Raw genomic sequence first — 20,468 nt, forward strand, 5'->3', positions numbered from 1 at the left:
CGCTAAGGCTGCTGCTGCCACCACCAAGAAGCCTGTGTGCGAACACAGGTCACTATCCACACTCCCCTTCCGGGGAGCCTGTGCAGCCCGCCACTGCCAGGGTCCCGGGATCCAGGGACAACTCCCCCAGGAGAACGCACGGCGCGGCTCAGGCTGGCAACGTCACACCGGCCTCTGGCGCTGCAGGCCAGCCCCGCACTCCGTGACCCTCCCTACCCCCAGCCTGAGTGAGCCAGAGCCTCCGAATCAGCGGCTCCTTTAACCCCGTCCTGTCTGAGCAAAGAACAGACGCCCTCCGGTAACCTACACACACAGGCGGGGCCAAATCCAAAACTGAGCCCCTGGGAGCTGTGAGAACAAAGAAGAGAAAGGGAAATCTCTCCCAGCAGCCTCAGAAGCAGCGGATTAAAGCTCCACAATCAACTTGATGTACCCTGCATCTCTGGAATACATGAATAGACAACGAATCATCCCAAAATAAGGAGCGGTGTGGATGAAAGGCTCTTGGTGCTGCAGCCAGGAGTTAGTGCTGTGCCTCTGAGGTGGGAGAGCCAACTTCAGGACACTGGTCCACAAGAGGCCTCCCAGCTGCACATAATTTCAAACGGCGAAAATCTCCCAGAGATCTCCATATCAACGCCAGCACCCAGCTTCACGCAACGACCAGCCATCTACAGTGCTGGACATCCTATGCCAAACAACTAGCAAGACAGGAACACAACCCCACCCGTTAGCAGAGAGGCTGCCCAAAATAATAATAAGTCTACAGACACCCGAAAACACACCACCAGGTGTGGACCTGCCCACCAGAAAGACAAGATCCAGCCTCATCCACCAGAACACAGGCACTAGTACCCTCCACCAGAAAGCCTACACAACCCACTGAACCAACCTTAGCCACTGGGGACAGACACTAAAAACAGGAACTATGAACCTTCAGCCTGCAAAAAGGAGACCCCAAACACGGTAAGATGAGCAAAATGAAAAGACAGAAAAACACACAGCAGATGAAGGAGCAAGATAAAAACCCACCAGACCTAACAAATGAAGAGGAAATAGGCAGTCTACCTGAAAAAGAATTCAGAATAATGATAGTAAAGATGATCCAAAATCTTGTAAATAGAATAGACAAAATGCAAGAAACAGTTAACAAGGACCTAGAAGAACTAAAGATGAAACAAACAATGATGAACAACACAATAAATGAAATGAAAAATACTCTAGATGGGATCAATAGCAGAATAACCGAGGCAGAAGGACGGATAAGTGACCTGGAAGATAAAATAGTGGAAACAACTAATGCAGAGCAGAATAAAGAAAAAAGAATGAAAAGATCTGAGGACAGTCTCAGAGACCTCTGGGACAACACTGAACATACCAACATTCGAATTATAGGGGTTCCAGAAGCAGAAGAGAAAAAGAAAGGGACTGAGAAAATATTTGAAGAGATTATAGTTGAAAACTTCCCTAATGTGGGAAAGGAAATAGTTAATCAAGTCCAGGAAGCACAGAGAGTCCCATACAGGATAAAACCAAGGAGAAATATGCCAAGACACATATTAATCAAACTGTCAAAAATTAAATACAAAGAAAGCATATTAAAAGCAGCAAGGGAAAAACAACAAATAACACACAAGGGAATCCCCATAAGGTTAACAGCTGATCTTTCAGCAGAAACTCTGCAAGCCAGAAGGGAGTGGCAGGACATATTGAAAGTGTTGAAGGAGAAGAAACTGCAACCAAGATTACTCTACCCAGCAAGGATCTCATTCAGATTTGATGGAGAAATTAAAACCTTTACAGACAAGCAAAAGCTGAGAGAGTTCAGCACCACCAAACCAGCTCTACAACAACTGCTAAAGGAACTTCTGTAGGCAAGAAACACAAAAGAAAGAAAAGACCTACAATAACAAACCCAAAACAATTAAGAAAATGGGAATGGGAACATACATATCGATAATTACCTTAAATGTAAATGGACTAAAAGCTCCCACCAAAAGACACAGATTAGCTGAATGGATACAAAAACAAGACGCATATATTTGCTGTCTACAAGAGACCCACTACAGACCTGGAGACACATACAGACTGAAAGTAAGGGGATGGAAAAAGGTATTTCATGCAAATGGAAACCAAAAGAAAGCTGGAGTAGCAATTCTCATATCAGACAAAATAGACTTTAAAATAAAGACTATTAGAAGAGACAAAGAAGAACACTACCTAATGATCAAGGGATCAATCCAAGAAGAAGATATAACAATTGTAAATATTTATGCACCCAACATAGGAGCACCTCAATACATAAGGCAAATACTAACAGCCATAAAAGGGGAAATCGACAGTAACACATTCATATTAGGGGACTTTAACACCTCACTTTCACCAATGGACAGATCATCCAAAATGAAAATAAATAAGGAAACACAAGCTTTAAATGATACATTAAACAAGATGGACTTAATTGATATTTATAGGACATTCCATCCAAAAAGAACAGAATACACATTTTTCTCAAGTGCTCATGGAACATTCTCCAGGATAGATCATATCTTGGGTTACAAATCAAGCCTTGGTAAATTTAAGAAAATTGAAATTGTATCAAGTATCTTTTCCGACCACAACGCTATGAGACTAGATATCAATTACAGGAAAAGATCTGTAAAAAATACAAACACATGGAGGCTAAACAATACACTACTTAATAACGAAGTGATCACTGAAGAAATCAAAGAGGAAATCAAAAAATACCTAGAAACAAATGATAATGGAGACACAACTCAAAATCTATGGGATGCAGCAAAAGTAGTTCTAAGAGGGAAGTTTATAGCAATACAATCCTACCTTAAGAAACAGGAAACATCTCGAATAAACAACCTAACCTTGCACCTAAAGCAATTAGAAAAAGAAGAACAAAAAAACCCCAAAGTTAGCAGAAGGAAAGAAATCATAAAAATCAAATCAGAAATAAATGAAAAAGAAATGAAGGAAACGATAGCAAAGATCAATAAAACTAAAAGCTGGTTCTTTGAAAGGATAAACAAAATTGATAAACCATTAGCCAGACTCATCAAGAAAAAAAGGGAGAAGACTGAAATCAATAAAAGTAGAAATGAAAAAGGAGAAGTAACAACTGACACTGCAGAAATACAAAAGATCATGAGAGATTACTACAAGCAACTCTATACCAATAAAATGGACAACCGGGAAGAAATGGACAAATTCTTAGAAAGGCACAACCTGCCAAGACTGAATCAGGAAGAAATAGAAAATATGAACAGACCAATCACAAGCACTGAAATTGAAACTGTGATTAAAAATCTTCCAACAAGCAAAATCCCAGGACCAGATGGCTTCACAGGCGAATTCTCTCAAACATTTAGAGAAGAGCTATCACCTATCCTTCTCAAACTCTTCCAAATTATAGCAGAGGGAGGAACACTCCCAAACTCATTCTACGAGGCCACCATCACCCTGATACCAAAACCAGACAAGGATGTCACAAAGAAAGAAAACAACAGGCCAATATCACTGACGAACATAGATGCAAAAATCCTCAACAAAATACTAGCAAACAGAATCCAACAGCACATTAAACGGATCATACACCATGATCAAGTGGGGTTTATTCCAGGAATGCAAGGATTCTTCAATATACGCAAATCAATCAATGTGATACACCATATTAACAAATTGAAGGAGAAAAACCATATGATCATCTCAATAGATGCAGAGAAAGCTTTTGACAAAATTCAACACCCATTTATGATAAAAACCCTGCAGAAAGTAGGCATAGAGGGAACTTTCCTCAACATAATAAAGGCCATATATGACAAACCCACAGCCAACATCGTCCTCAATGGTGAAAAACTGAATGCATTTCCACTAAGGTCAGGAACAAGACAAGGTTGCCCACTCTCACCACTCTTATTCAACATAGTTTTGGAAGTTTTAGCCACAGCAATCAGAGAAGAAAAGGAAATAAAAGGAATCCGAACTGGGAAAGAAGAAGTAAAGCTGTCACTCTTTGCAGAGGACATGATACTATACACAGAGAATCCTAAAGATGCTACCAGAAAACTACTAGAGCTAATCAATGAATTTGGTAAAGTAGCAGGATACAAAATTAATGCACAGAAATCTCTGGCATTCCTATACACTAATGACGAAAAATCTGAAAGTGAAATCAAGGAAACACTCCCATTTACCACTGCAACAAAAAGAATAAAATATCTAGGACTAAACCTACCTAAGGAGAGAGAAGACCTGTATGCAGAAAATTATAAGACACTGATGAAAGAAATTAAAGATGATACAAATAGATGGAGAGATATACCATGTTCTTGGATTGGAAGAATCAACATTGTGAAAATGACTCTACTACCCAAAGCAATCTACAGATCCAATGCAATCCCTATCAAACTACCACTGGCATTTTTCACAGAACTAGAACAAAAAATTTCACAATTTGTATGGAAACACAAAAGACCCTGAATAGCCAAAGCAATCTTGAGAACGAAAAACAGAGCCGGAGGAATCAGGCTCCCTGACTTCAGACTATACTACAAAGCCACAGTAATCAAGACAGTATGGCACTGGCACAAAAACAGAAAGATAGATCAATGGAACAGGATAGAAAGCCCAGAGATAAACCCACGCACATATGGTCACCTTATCTTTGATAAAGGAGGCAGGAATGTACAGGCGAGAAAGGACAGCCTCTTCAATAAGTGGTGCTGGGAAAACTGGACAGCTACATGTAAAAGTATGAGATTAGATCACTCCCTAACACCATACACAAAAATAAGCTCAAAATGGATTAAAGACCTAAATGTAAGGCCAGAAACTATCAAACTCTTAGAAGAAGACATAGGCAGGACACTCTATGACATAAATCTCAGCAAGGCCCTTTTTGACCCACCTCCTAGAGAAATGATAATAAATACAAAAATAAACAAATGGGACCTAATGAAACTTAAAAGCTTTTGTGCAGCAAAGGAAACCATAAACAAGACCAAAAGACAACCCTCAGAATGGGAGAAAATATTTGCAAATGAAGCAACTGACAAAGGATTAATTTCCAAAATTTATAAGCAGCTCATGCAGCTTAATAACAAAAAAACAAACAACCCAATCCAAAAATGGGCAGAAAACCTAAATAGACATTTCTCCAAAGAAGATATACAGACTGCCAACAAACACATGAAAGAATGCTCAACATCACTAATCATTAGAGAAATTCAAATCAAACCTACAATGAGATATCATCTCACACCAGTCAGAATGTCCATCATCAAAAAATCTAGAAAGAATAAATGCTGGAGAGGGTGTGGAGAAAAGGGAACCCTCTTACACTGTTGGTGGGAATGTAAATTGATACAGCCACTGTGGAGAACAGTATGGAGGTTCCTTAAAAAACTACAAATAGAACTAAACATGACCCAGCAATCCCACTACTGGGCATATACCCTGAGAAAACCATAATTCAAAAAGAGTCATGTACCAAAATGTTCATTGCAGCTCTATTTACAATAGCCCGGAGACGGAAACAACCTATGTGTCCATCATCGGATGAATGGATAAAGAAGATATGGCACATATATACAATGGAATATTACTCAGCCATAAAAAGAAACGAAATTGAGCTATTTGTAATGAGGTGGATAGACCCAGAGTCTGTCATACAGAGTGAAGTAAGTCAGAAAGAGAGAGACAAATACCATATGCTAACATATATATATGGAATTTAAAGGGAAAAAAATGTCATGAAAAACCTAGGGGTGAAACAGGAATAAAGACACAGACTTACTAGAGAATGGACTTGAGGCTATGGGGAGGGGGAAGGGTAAACTGTGACAAAGCGAGAGAGAGGCATGGACATGTATACACTACCAAACGTAAGGTAGATAGCTAGTGGGAAGCAGCCACATAGCACAGCGATATCTGCTCGGTGCTTTGTGACCGCCTGGAGGGGTGGGATCGGGAGGGTGGCAGGGAGGGAGACGCAAGTGGGAAGAGATATGGGAACATATGTATATATATAACTGATTCATTTTGTTGTGAAGCTGAAACTAACATACCATTGTAAAGCAGTTATACTCCAATAAAAATGTTAAAATGAAAAAAAAAAAAGAAAGGGAAGCAGGACTGCAGGGCTTTAGTGACTGTTTCACATCTTTTGAGAACATAAATCTACCCAATTTAATCTTCTAACCAACCTGCATATAAATAATAGCTACCATTTATTGAGTGCTTACTATGTGCCAAGTAATGTGCAAGTGCTTTACAACAAATGTATCTCAGCGAATTGCGGGACAGTCCCAAAAGATGGCATTTATAATTTTGAATTTACAGATGAGGAAACTCAAGCTCAGAAGAGTTAAGTAATCTTCCCTGTGATCATTGAACCAGTAAAGACCAGATTTGAACACAGGTCTGCATGACCCCAGCAACCATGTTCTTTCCACTGTCTTATGTTGCTTCCCAAGTGTACTTTATGCAGAGATCTATAGTAATATAAAGAGATATTCACTGAAATACTACTATGTGCCTACTATGTGTCTTTGGGCTAAATAATCTGTGCTGTTTTCTAATCTTTAGAATAAGGATAATAAAGATTCCCACCTCATAGGACCGAAGTTATATCTGATATATATATATATCAGATATAATGCCATAGTATTGCAGGATGTAATAAGAACCATGAAGAAAAACAAAGCAAAAATGAAAGATAAAGAGTGCTAGGTTGGGGCACTATTTTAAATAGGGCTATCATGGAAGGCCTCATTGAGGTAACCTTTGAGCAAAGACATGAAAGGGATGCAGTAGTGAGCCATGCAGATATTTAATGGAAAAGCAGAGGGAAAAGCAAGAGCAAAAGTCCAGCTTGCCTAGACTTTTCAAGGAACAACAAGGAGGTCGAAGGAACTGGAGTAGAGTGACCAAGGTGGGCAGTAGAAGATGAAGTCCTGGTGGGTGGGGAAATGGGGAGATTGTGCAGGATCTTGTAGGTCATTGTAAGAACTTTGACTTTCACTCCGAAGCTACTGGAGGGTTCTGAGCAAAGAGTAACATGATATGGCTCATGTTTTAAAAAAGGATCCCTCTGGCAGCTGTGTTAATAATACACTGTAGGGAGATAAGCAGTCATTCAAGAGAGACAAGATAATGGCAATAATCAAGGAAAGGGTAGCAATGGAGATGGGGAGAAGTGGTCAGATTCTGGAAATACTTTAGAGGTAGAACCCATGAGACTTCTTGAGAGATTGGATGTAGAATATGAGAGAAAGAGAGAGGTCAAGGACCAGCCTGAGCAGCTGAGAAGGTAGAGATACCATTAACTCAAATGGAGAAAATTCAGGGAGAAGCCATGTTTAGAAATCTTTCATGCATTATTTTAAATCCTTTCAGCCTCACCTCTTATTCCAGGTGTTGCTGCAGTGACCAATTCTGTGCAGGCCTCAACCTCAAGATCATCTCCCAAGAACAATATTCCAGCACCTTGCCTCTCTCACTCCCTGCTTCTTGCGTGGGATACTGCAGAAACCAGCCCACAGTGCACATACGCAATTAGAAGCATGTGGTGCAAGCTTAACCAATGGCAGACAGGAGCCGATAGATAAGTGCATCCTCTTTCTTCTTCTTCACTTCAGTACAGAATTCTGAGACCCATTTCACTAAGTCTTCTCAGAAGGTTCCACGGTATCAATCAACAAATCGCCCACTGCATTTGTCAACTCAATAATGCATCCTTGTATTGGCTTTTCCGCTTTCTCTATTTTGTTTCCCCTGGGCCCCTTAGTCTATTCCCTGAACTCATTTTCTCAAATAAACTACTAGCACCTAAGCCTTTGTTTGGCGCTCTGCTTTAAGGGGAACACTGGGCATCAAAATTGACTCCAGAGACCCTACTGTATAGCACAGAGGAACTTTACTCAGTCTTCTGTGGTGACCTAAATGGGAAGGAAATCCAAAAACGAGGGGATATATGTATACACATAGCCGATTCACTTTGCTGTACAGCAGAAACTAACACAACGGTGTAAAGCAACTATAATCCGATTTAAAAAAAAGGTGACTCCAGATTGTAAAGCCTCAGTATGGGATTTTGGAGGCTGATCCTACAGCACTGATCACAAGACAATAAGGACCCCTGCTGATGGTTAAGTAGTTGGTGGTAAATTGCAAGTGGTGACAACCCCTGGCATACAGTAGGATTGCTAATTACCAAGACTCTCTACTGTTATAGATTAGAATGAGGTGCAGACAGAAGATGAAACATTGAATTACATGTGGCTATGGTACTTGAGCGTTATGGAGCAATGATAGTCATAAAGTGGGCTGACATCTGTTAACTGCTTTGGCGATCTTAACAAAAGAAAATGACAGGCTCTATTCAGCCAACAATCAAATCATGGCACACTGTGAAAGCCAGAAGCCTCTAGGGCAGAGTAGCCACTGAGCCGACCGTGCTAAAAATCAGCTCCGACATATAATCAAAAGGGTGGCAGAGCGGCAAAGGTGTCTAAATGCACAGGCTTAAAATATTACCCGTGTCAAACCTAGGGCCCTGATAGGAAAATAATGAAACCTTGAGATCTAGAATGGGGACATTTGTGTGCACGTGTCTTATAATCTTAAACCCCCAGATTTTTTGTCATCCTCTGTGCCAACAGACTCCTTTCTCTTGATAAAGGAAAGCAGCCTCTTCTTGTCTGGAACTACTTCAAAGAATATATCTGAGGCAAGAGCCTAATTTATTACCTTAATTTTCCCAATATCTTCCCCCAACGACCACTGCCTCAAGCCTGTAACCAGGGTCAGAGCTCAGCAAACCTATGTGGGGATTGCAACCCCTGCTCCAGGGAGAACCAGACCAGAGTTCCTCAACCTTGGCACTAGTGACATTTGGGGCTGGATAATTCTTTACTGTGGGAGCTGTCCTGTGTATTGCAGGCTGTTCAGCAGCATCCCTGCCCTCTACTCACTAGATGTTAGTAGAACCCCCTTGGTAATGACAACCAAAAATGTCTCCAGACATTACCAAACGTTCCCTGGGAGTCAAAATCATCCCAGGTGAGACCACTGAACTACAGATGAACTCAAAAAGAATTGCAAAACTGTCTAATAGAAACCAGGGGGTTATTTGTAAGAGTGAATATTTAGAGCACTAAACCAGAGACTGCTGGACACTAAACTGGACTGCTGTTGCACATAGCCCCACTCAGGGATGGCTTTAAAGAACAAAGGTGAAGTGAAATCTTGCCAGTTGGTAGAGCTGGGAGCAGTATTCTTTATTATTAGCTTTGTTTATAGAGAGAAGTGGCCCGAAGTACAAATATTTACAGACTCCTAGGTTTGTCTTTCCTGCCTGAAGTGACTCTGCCAACATCCATAACACCAGAATTATAGTATCCTGATCAATGCTACTTTAGCCAAGGAATCCACTTTACAGCCTCCTCCTAAAAAAAAAGGTGACAATATACACATGACCAGAGACTCCACTGATATTGCCATATCCCTCAACACTCAGAAGTAGCCAGCTTCTGATGTGGTAAATGCTTAAAACCAAACAATAAAGAGTGTCCCCAACAGCTAAAGACATAGCTCTGGAAACCCCAGAATGGGAGCAGGATTGGCCCATTTTATCATCACTTCCAGTGACGCACTCACAGAATTTGTGTTTCCTGCCTCCCAAATTTAGGCTTTGCTAGATTACAATAATTAGCTCTACATGAGTTGGGTGGAGGATGCTTCACTGAACTTGAAACTCCCTCACTATCATTTGGTTACTTGGTTTCTCATGGCAGTAGTCAACGTAGCAACGGAAAGAGTTACTATAGTAGTGGAAGTACTCAACTGCGGCTGGCAAAAAATCTGGGATTGTTGCTATACAATAGCAGTAGGGAGGAATAAATCTGGAAGGAATTCAACTGAGGCTTACCTTGGTGTTTCTGTACCCCGGGATAAGTTGAACAGGCAATTACACAATCATGGCCCAACCAGAGCAAGGTAAACAAAGGCTGAAGGTTCCAGTTACCTCGCTGAGGAAACAACCTAGATCAGCTGATGTGCTGGTCCAGGGTGAAGGGAAGTTAGGATGGATAGTAGAGGAGGGAGTTAATGAAAACAAGCATGGTCTTGGCATCAGTGTAGCAGCAGGGACTGAAGCTTATTCCACCAACTCTCTTATATTAAGTCTTCGCAGAGATAGTAGGTGGCCATCACCTTGAAGGGGACTCTGTAAAAGACCAGACGTAACAAAAGACCAAGCAGATGTGAGTGGTACAAAGAGTGGACTGAAATGGACAGCATCTGTGTATCTTCTGTCACCACCTCAAATCCTTTCAGCCACTTATTCCAACCACTGCTGCAGCAAACTTTTCTGAAGAGAGTTTGATGAACTTTGGGCAAGTACGACATGACTGCACCTCTCTTCTTCCTCAGGACTTCTCTGATGGGGAAGTCAGCTCGGCATTCACAATTGTGCATTTGGGAAGTGTGGAGTAGTTAATGGCCAGGGGCATTAACCTTTGATCAAAGGGAGACAGGAGCTGACAGATAAATGCCTCTTCCATTCTGGCTTTCAGTGGACAGTTTTGCGAATCATCTCACGAAGCTTCCCAGAAAGTCCTAAGGGATCAAGAAAACATTCAGATATGGTGACAACGAACTCAATAATACATCCTTATACTGCCTCTCCCTCTTCCTTGTTTTACTTCCCCTCCCTCTTCTCTCACTCTTGCTCCCTGCTATCAAAGCCGCAAATAAAATACTGCACGTAAGCCTTTGTTTCAGCCTCTACTTTGAGGAGAATCCAAAGGGAGGGAAGAAAGGAGAATTTAATTTTTAGAATTTTTTTTTTTTTTTTACGGTACGCGGGCCTCTCACTGCTGTGGCCTCTCACTGCTGTGGCCTCTCCCGTTGCGGAGCATAGGCTCCGGATGCGCAGGCTCAGCGGCCACGGCTCATGGGCCCAGCCACTCCGTGGCACGTGGGATCCTCCCGGACCGGGGCGTGAACCTGCGTCCCCTGCATCGGCAGGTGGATTCCCAACCACTGCGCCACCAGGGAAGCCCAGAAAGTTTTAAAATTTAGTTTGAGATGCCTAATGGACATCCGAGTGGAAATGTTGGGGAGGCAGTGGATACACAAATCTGGAGCTCACATTGTAAAGCAACTATACTGCAGTAAATATTAATTAAAAAAACCAAAAAACTAGAGAACAACAACAACAAATCTAGAGTTCAGGGAAGAAGTCCAGGCTTCTGAAAAGCAATTCACTTCCTAACTTTGAAGAGGGCTGTAAACATACAGGTTTAAAAAAAAAAAAGGAAGAAAAGAAAAAGGAAAAAAAAAGGACAAAATAGCACATGCAACTGTCATATAAAGAGTGTCCACAGTAAGCATTCTGGGACTGAGCAGGAAGGACCCAAGAGGTCTTTCTAAAGATCAGATCAGATCCTGCTCTTAAAAGGGAAGTCATTCAATGAAACTGAAAAGCATTTCAAGTAGCATTGACTAGAGCATATTAATCTCAGTAGCAAACAGGTCCCTACTGTCTGCTGATTTTTCCACCAAATTATATCTTCAGCTAAACACTGAAAGATACTTTGCACAGCTCATTTGTCCCTTTCTCAGTGAATCCATCTTGACAGAGTGAGTTACACCCTCTTTTGCATTCCTATGGCACTACATCTCTTTTTTTCTACTTTTGTTGTTTACTTTACCACACTAGACTGTAATTTATCCCTCTATTTAATTCTGTCTCTCCAATGACGGTGTGTCCCCTTCTTAGTGGGATCCCTGTCTTTGCATCTCCAGCACCTAATACAGTGTCCAGCATTGAGGTGTCTCTGTTTTCAAATGAATGAATGCTTACATTGAATGGGTCCCTGCAGAACCCATGCAAAGGACGGTGTTGAGCTAGAGCAAAGAAGTCGCTCCTCTGAATTACCAGCACATTTATCGGACCTGTATCTCTCTTTGGTCATTTATTTTGTCTTATTTTATATGTATTTTAATGTATACCTTGTTTGGCCCTACCATACCAGGAACATCTTCAGGTTGAGATTCATGTCTGAATCACCTCTGCACCTCGGATCAAAGTGCCTGGCATAAAACAGGTGCCAAACATATGGAATAAATAAATCACTTGCCTTGCAACCAGCAACACTGGCATCACCTGTGCTTCTCAAACTTAAACGTGCACAGGCGTCATCTCGTTAAGGTGTAGATTACCATTCAGTAGATCTGAAGTAAGCCTGAGAGGCTGCATTTTCTAAAGAACCCCCAGATGATGCCCAAGCAGCTGGTCCACAGACCACATTTTAAAATACCAATGTCACTGTATCAATGGTTCTCCACCATAGCTGCATATTAGAATTTTCCCCAAAGATGTGAAAAGTGCTGGTGGGAACTTCCCTGGCGGTCCAGTGGTTAAGACTCCCCCCTTCCATTGCAGGGGGTGCGAGTGCGATTGCTGGTGGGGGAACTAATATCACGCGTGCTGCGGGCCTAAGAAAGTAAAAAAAAAAAAAATTTTTAAAGTGCTGGTGTCTTGGTCCCCAGCGTCCCCCCCCAAAATTCTGATTTAACTCATTTAAGCTCTCCATGCCATAAGCAGCAAGTATCTAGAGTTAACAAAGCTTTACGTGTGCAAGAAAGAAAACAAGTAATCGCATATCTTCTTAAATGAACTGCTGAAAACAGCTGAATAAATAACTCTTCAAGAGAAACTAACACGCAGTACCAAACGCCTCAGCTCCCGAGTCAGTCTCCGAGCGACGGGGTCCCGCCCCTGCCTGTCTTAGACACTCCCCTACGGCGAGACCTGACCCCTAGCCCTCGCCAAGCCCTCTGCCGCGACTCCTTCCGGCTCTACCAGACCGACTTCCGGCGTGGAGGCTGGTCACGTGCCCGGATATGGGAGGTGGGGCCAAACGGCCGCTTCCGGTTGGCCGCCCGACAGAGGAGCGCGTCCTCGTAGCCGTGGCCCCTCCAGCCCCGTCCCATCTCTGTCGTGGAGGACCCGCCTCGGCACAGGCGGGCTCGGTCCGGCCTTGCGGTAAGCCTTCGGCCGCGGCTGCCGGGCAGTCCTGGCGGCGGCGCACCGACGAGCGGACGGGTGGACGCCAGGGTCTGAGGCGGCTCCTCAGTTCGGCTGCTGGCCCAGCACCGGGGGGTCGGGTGCCGCTCCCTCCGCCGTCGGGGCCCTCTTCTCTTCCTGCCTGTCTGGGTAAGACGCAGAGTCCAGTAGGAGCATCCCCCGCCCCGGGGGGCTGGGAGTGCAATCCTGACACCCCTTTCCGGTTCCGCCCATGAAAACCCGATTTCACTGTAAAACACGGCCCTGATCCGTTTGCTCTCTGGCGTGAACCAGGAGGGGTCCAAATCCACATTTCCTTCTAAATCTTTTAAGTGCATTTCCCTGGCTTCAGGCACCTTGTTCTTTTCTGGAGGACAGTGCTCCACGCGCTAAGGTGTCTCGAGAGCATACAGGGCCCAGCCCACACTCACTCACTGACATGGCACTCCTACAGACAAGTTACCTGCCACACCTTGTAATGATCCAGCTGAATTTAAGGAAACAAGAACCAGCGTGTAGAGTATTGTGGCTGACTGCTACTGGAACATGGTCATACATGGGTTCTTAAACGGGGGAAATAGTTTTGGAGGACCTCTAATGGTTCATTCACTGACTTACAAAAAATGTACTGTAAAGACTGGAGAGTTAATCACTTCACCCTGAGGATGTAGATGCCATTGGAGGCATGGCTCTTCCTGTCTTCATGGACATATCTGTCATATACACCACTGTAACCTAGAATTGTGCCTGGCACTTCGCAGGCATCGATATTTGCCGAATGAATGAGAGTCGCATAGTGCTTTTCATTATGACTAACTCCTTTATGAACTCTGCCCAGTCCAGTCTTGTTTTACCACTTACCATACGGTCAGTCCTTTGCTTTTGACCAAAGAAGGTCTGGGTGGTAGATGCTGACCACTATTAGTCATTCATTTAACCAGTTTTTACTATTCAGTTCAAGTTACTGCAAGAGATATTTGTTGAGTACCCACTAATAAAGGACACAGAACTATGCTAAAACACCCCCCATCCCTCCTTTCTTTCAAGAGAGTTGTTGAGATCCAGGAGCTTGTGATTTTACGAACCAGTTGGACAGCAAGTGCTTGATTGTTTAGTAAATGCAATAAGTGCTGTAGCAGTTGAGAGGAGAGATCAGTTTGGATTAAGATCTTTATTGAATCAACTTCATATAAATTATGGAGTGTAATTAGGGTTTGGATACATGATACTCCCTGCATGGAAAAGCTCCTAAGCAAAGATTTAAAGACCAGAATGAACAGCTTGGAGTGGAAGGTTTGTATTTGGGAACATTAGGAAAATGTTGAGCAAGGTTATATCGTGATGAAAGCTATGTTTTAATATTATTTGTCGAGAGTTTTGGGGTTGTAGAAGCTTGCAAACAGGTAACCAGATGCTGTGGTGTTTAATAGATGTGGTTGGTGTGAACCTGGGTTAGTGTGTTGGCAGCAGGAGCAGAAAGGATAAATTATGTGTAGATGAAGGAAAATCAGCAGAATGCTTTAGTTGTCATGTTATTTGGTGCTGTCATTTTGGTTAATTTATTAAATGCCTGGTATGTCTTTGCCAAGTTCTTGGAATACGAAGATGAATAAGACGTGGTCTTGCCTGCAAGGAAATACTTTTAAGGGGGGAGAGAATACAACTAGCTAGACAATATGGTTTGTAAGCGCTATGTTAGCAGAATAGAGGGGAAATATTAGAGAAGTGGGAAAGGAATTTTTTTTCCTTTGAGTGTGTGACTACTTCACAGAAGAGGTGACATTTCAGCAGGATCTTAAGGATGGATTGGAATTTCCCAGGGAGAAAAGAATTTCAGGAAAAAGAAATTGCACAAACAAGAGCCTAGAGACAGAAAAGCAAACTGGTCAGTATCCAGCGTGGCTTGGGTGTAGGATAGAGTTGAGCTTTTAACACAGTGTGTAGGCCCTAGAACGTATTAAGGGATAGTAACATGGACATTTTATAATAGGTGGAATGGAAGTTAGGATGGGTAAAAATGTAGAGAGATGAAGAAGAAAGCAGTTGGGGAAACTTGCTCTTCATAGCTTCTATATTCTCTGCAGGGTAGATAGTGAAGGCATTTGCAGAAAGGGAGGTGGCTGACACTAGAATTGGGGGTTGAAGGAGAGAAATAAGGATTTGCAATACTGATGGGGAGTAGGAAGAGGAATCATCAAAGAAGGTATTAAGGAATTGCTGAGCAACTTTAGCTTTAATTGGATTTAAATATTTGTAATGAGTGCAGTGAACATGGATATGAGGCCTTCTTAAATGGCATATGGTAGCCAAGAGAGGTAGAGAAAAAAGACAGTTTATGGAGATTGGTGAACAGAGTGAACTGGTCTACAAATGGAGCAAGATGTTGAAGGGGATAGTGTGGGCTAGGGAAATGAACACTGCCTCTAGGCTAGGTTGGAAAAGAAATTAAGCTTGGAGAGGCCAGATGGACTAGGAGAACAGGAAGGAGGGGGCGGTCAGGAGACTAGAGGCAGAGATGAGGTGAAAGAGGGATAGAAGTGTGAGTTTTGTGAGAAAAGCAATTTTTTGAGTTGGAGCAGAGATAGAAGTTTTACAGATTGAGTAAAATATAGGAGATACCTATAGTTTACAAAAGTGTCCGTGTGTTATAAAAATTCACTCTAAGTCATTTATTTAAAACTCATAATTTCTTCATTTTCCCATAGAAGCAGTGTTAGAACTAGGAGTTAATTTCCTAAGCAAGCTCACACGTATGAAATACTATACATCTGCATTGGAAATAATAATGTATATACACACAAATATATATATACAGTATATTCAAAAAATAAAGTTGCAGTGAGTTTTTTTGAAATATGTAACTTAAGTTATATTTGAAAAAAGATGATTAATATACCATAAAATTCACCTTTTTTCAGTATATAATTCAGCGGTTTCCAGTATATTCAAAGGGTTATAAAAGCATCACTACTATCTAATTCAAGGACATTTTCATCACCCCAAAAAGAAGCCCCGTACACATTAGCAGTCACTCCCCATTCCTCCTTGCCCTCAGCCCCTGGCAACCACAAATCAATCCATCTGTATGGATTTGTCTACTCTGGACATTTCACATAAATGGAATCATAAAATATGTAGTTCTTTGTAACTGGCTTCTTTCACTTAGCATCATGTTTTCAGGATTCACTGATGTTGTAGTATGTATCAGTACTTTGTTCCTTTTTATGGCCAAATATTCTACTGTATGGATATATTTCATTTTGCTGTTCATCAGGACATTTGAGATGTTTCCACATTTTGACTATGGTGAACAATACTGCTGTGGACATTTAGGTACATGATTTTCTGTGGACATATGTTTAGCAGTTCTCTTGAGTATATACCTAGGAGTGGAATTGCTGGGTCATATGGTAAACCATGTTTAACTTTTTGAGGAACCACCAAGCTGTTTTCTGAAGTGGCTGCAGCATTTTAAAATCACCAGCAATATATGAGACTTCCTTTTTCTCCACACCTTTACCAACACTTGTCTTTTTAATTTTTAGCCATCCTAGCGGTGTAAAGTGGTAGGTATCTCAATGTGGTTTGATTTGCATTTCCCTAATGGCTAATGTTGCACATCTTTCCGTGTGCTTATTGGCCATTTGTATCTCTTCCTTGGAGAAATGTCTGTTCAGATCCTTTGCTCAGTTTTTAACTGGGTTACTTGTCTTTTTATTGTTGAGTTGTAAGAGTTCTTTATATAGGAAATGTATATTTGAGGATTGGGCATGGGTTTTTTAATTTTTTCCTAAATTTTTTTTTTTTAATTTTTTCCTAAATTTTAAAAAAATATTATAATATTTGGTGAACACTTGCAAAGATTTTAGAGTTTGATATCACTGGTTCTCTAATTTCTTTTCCAAACATACAGCTTTTATTTTTATGATGTAGGTGTACTAATGTATTAAATCATTCATCCTACACTTATTTGCCATAAATAAGATCATTTTTTTAATGCTAAGTGGAACAATGTAAGATAGAATGATTTTGAGAATGAGTATAATATCTATACTCTGAATTTTTTCAGTTGAGTAAAGATGACAGCAATCAAGCACGCATTACAAAGAGACATTTTTACACCAAATGACGAACGCCTGCTGAGTATTGTCAATGTCTGCAAAGCAGGAAAAAAGAAAAAGAACTGTTTTTTGTGTGCCACAGGTGGGTATTTAGTAAGTCAAGGTTCTTGTTTGGCATTGTTTTATTCCCTAGGGGTCATTTCCTCATTGTTTAAAATATTCTTGGACTTCCCTGGTGGTCCAGTGGTTAAGAATCTGCCTTCCAATGCAGGGGACATGCCTTCGATCTCTGGTCAGGGAACTAAGATCCCACGTGCCACGGGGCAGCTAAGCCTGCGCACCACAACTAGAGAAGCCTGTGTGCTGCAGTGAAAGATCCTGCATCCCACAAAGAAGATCCTGTGAACTGCAACTAAGACCTGATGCAGCCAAATAAATAAATTTAAAAAATAAAAGAATGACCATGTATCACTTTAAAAAAAAAGAAATTCAATTTCAAAAATAAATAAATAAAATAAAATATTCTCATTGTTTCTGTGATTGGAAAATCGGGCCAACAAATTCGTTTTTTTTTCAATTGTCTTTAATTAAATCTTGAGTAGATACAAAAGTATTTCTTTTTTAAAAATATTTATTTATTTACTTTTGGCTGCGTTGGGTCTTTGTTGCTGCACGTGGGCTTTCTCTAGTTGCCGTGCGCAGGCTTCTCATTGCAGTGGCTTCTCTTGTCGTGGAGCACGGGCTCTAGGTGATTGGGCTTCAGTAGTTGCGGCACGCGGGCTCAGTAGTTGTGGCTCAGGACTCTAGAGCACAGGCTCAGTAGTTGTGATGCACAGGCTTAGTTGCTCCGTGGCATGTGGGATCTTCCCAGACCAGGGATCAGACTCGTGTTCCCTGCACTGGCAGGCAGATTCTTAACCACTACACCACCAGGGAAGTCCCACAAAAGTATTTCTGTAACATACATACAAGGTGTGAACACTTGTGTATACCACTGTCCAGAATAAGAAGAATTTTACCATCACCTTTGAAGTCTCCTGTGTGCCCTGCCCTGCTCCCATTCCCTTCCCTCCCTCATTAAGAGGTAACTAGTATCCTGAGTTTTGATTTACTCTTCCTTTGCTTTTCTTTATCATTTTACCATATGTGTTTGTAATCTCGAATATACATTGTTATATTTGCGTGTCTTTGAACTTTACATAAATTGAATCATAGCACAGGTATTCATTTGTGACTTTTTCCACTCAACAGTATGTTTGTGAATGTTATGTCTTGTTTTTCTCCCATAGCTGTAATTCTTTCATTTCCACTGCTGTGTAGTATTCTACTCAGAGAGTACTGCTGTTTACTTACCCGTTCTACCAGTGATGACCAGGAGGTTTGTTTCCAGATTTTGCTATTCGGGCAGCACTTCTGTGAGCATGTTTGTCCTTGTCTGCCAGTGTACACAGGTATTCTGTGTATTCCTCAGTCATAGCATTTGTTATGAAATACTATTCCTGCTTTAGTATTGTGTACAGACACCTGACAGCTGTGTTTGCAATGAATTAATGAAGAATGAGGAAATGAATGATGTCTCTAATGAAAGTGTGTGTTTTATTCAACAGTGACAACTGAACGCCCCGTGCAGGTGAAGGTGGTCAAAGTCAAGAAATCTGATAAAGGAGATTTCTACAAAAGGCAGATTGCTTGGGCCCTTCGAGACCTTGCTGTGGTAGATGCCAAGGATGCTATTAAAGTATGTTTTTGTTAGTTCTTTGACATGAATTCAGAAAGTGTCTTTCATTTTGTAACATAGTATATTGTCTTCTAAGATGATCTAAACTTGTTTTGTGACCCAGTAGTTCACCACCTAACCAGCAATTAGTCTAAAGTGTATTATCCAACCTTCCATTCTCTCACTTCTCATTCGCAGGCCACTTAAAATAAGTATGTATGTAAGCTTGTTTCATTGTTTGTGCTTTTTTTTTTTTTGAGCTACAATTATGTTTGTTCACAGGCTACATAACTAGAGCAAAATAACCTTGACTGTACATTTCTGTATTTAGATTAGGTATACTTAGTATAAAACCCATAAATTAGTATGGATTTTAAAGTGGTGTGTTGTGTGAGTAGTTTTTAAAAGAAAATCATTGTTTTGGTAAAACCTAGTTCAGAAATCACAGAAAATATAATGGTAAAACCTAGTTCAGAAATCACAGAAAATATAACCAAAGTGAATCTTCCTTAGGTAGTCCTTAAAAATAATGTAGAATCACCAGCTGAGGCAGCCAAGCTGGCCCTCTGAAGCTATGGTTTGAATATTGTGGCTCAAGTGATGGCAGTGATAGTGAGTTTCACCCCTTATTTTAAGGACTTTGAAGAATAAGATATGAGACATTAAATAAGATATTAAATAAGATATTAATAAGATACCTTACACCTTAAGTCACACTCAAACTCCAGGAAAGTTGAATAATACGATAATCATGATAAAGGGCCACGTTTATTCCTGACATTTCAAGGCTTTTCACAGCAATACCCTTTTTAAAAAAAAAAAAAGAAATAGGGCTTCCCTGGTGGCGCAGTGGTTGAGAGTCCGCCTGCCAATGCAGGGGACACGGGTTCGTGCCCCGGTCCGGGAAGATCCCACATGCCGCGGAGCGGCTGGGCCCGTGACCCATGGCCGCTGAGCCTGTGTGTCCGGAGCCTGTGCTCCGCAATGGGAGAGGCCACAACAGTGAGAGGCCCGCATAACGCAAAAAAAAAAAAAAGGAAATAAAGTGGACCCCCTCAGGTTAAAGTAGGTGCTTCTTCCTCTTCAGCCTCTCTAACCCTCCCCCTCATCTTCCTCTGCAGCCCAGAGGCACCTCCAGAGCTCTAGGGAATGCCTTGTACTGTACTGTACATCTACTGTACTGTGGATGGGGCTGATAGCAAGGCTTACAGTACTGTAACTACATGTGTCCATTGACTGAACTCTACAAGTCTCATACAGTGATTAAAAAGGAACAAAGAAGTGAAAACTACCTTTGTAGAGCAGTCTGATAAAATAAAAGTCTGGTTTTATGCTGACCTGGTACAAACCTCTGAGGAACCAAAAGCTGGACAGCATGACAGGCAGTTGAGTCAGGTGCAAGAAGATTTTTTTAATGAAGCAGAAACAGCTTTAGGAGAGTCCTGCATATCTGTAGAGTTGAGATTTCTTCCAAAATGTAGAGAATGCCTGTTCTTTAAATATTTTAGGCAAACTGGGCCTTTGCTTTATTCCTAAAAAGCACCCAGTTTTTAGAAAAACGTGGGATGTGGAAAACGGGGTCTGACAGGTGCTTTGAATGTGGGTG

The 20,468-nt window shown here is 41.5% G+C and overlaps 1 protein-coding gene across 1 annotated transcript in view; it reads left to right on the plus strand.

Annotated features, from left to right (window-relative positions):
• The first annotated feature begins 12,928 nt into the window (after window positions 1–12,928).
• Window positions 12,929–20,468, plus strand: part of EXOC1 (exocyst complex component 1) — a 57,840-nt gene continuing 50,300 nt past the window's right edge. Inside the window, 3 exon segments of the mRNA XM_032632558.1 lie at window positions 12,929–13,063; window positions 17,154–17,287; window positions 18,753–18,883. Coding sequence (XP_032488449.1) covers window positions 17,164–17,287; window positions 18,753–18,883 — 255 coding nt within the window. The 5' untranslated portion in view covers window positions 12,929–13,063; window positions 17,154–17,163.

The sequence above is a fragment of the Phocoena sinus genome, chromosome 5 (genome assembly GCF_008692025.1).
Source record: "Phocoena sinus isolate mPhoSin1 chromosome 5, mPhoSin1.pri, whole genome shotgun sequence".
NCBI lineage: Eukaryota > Metazoa > Chordata > Mammalia > Artiodactyla > Phocoenidae > Phocoena > Phocoena sinus.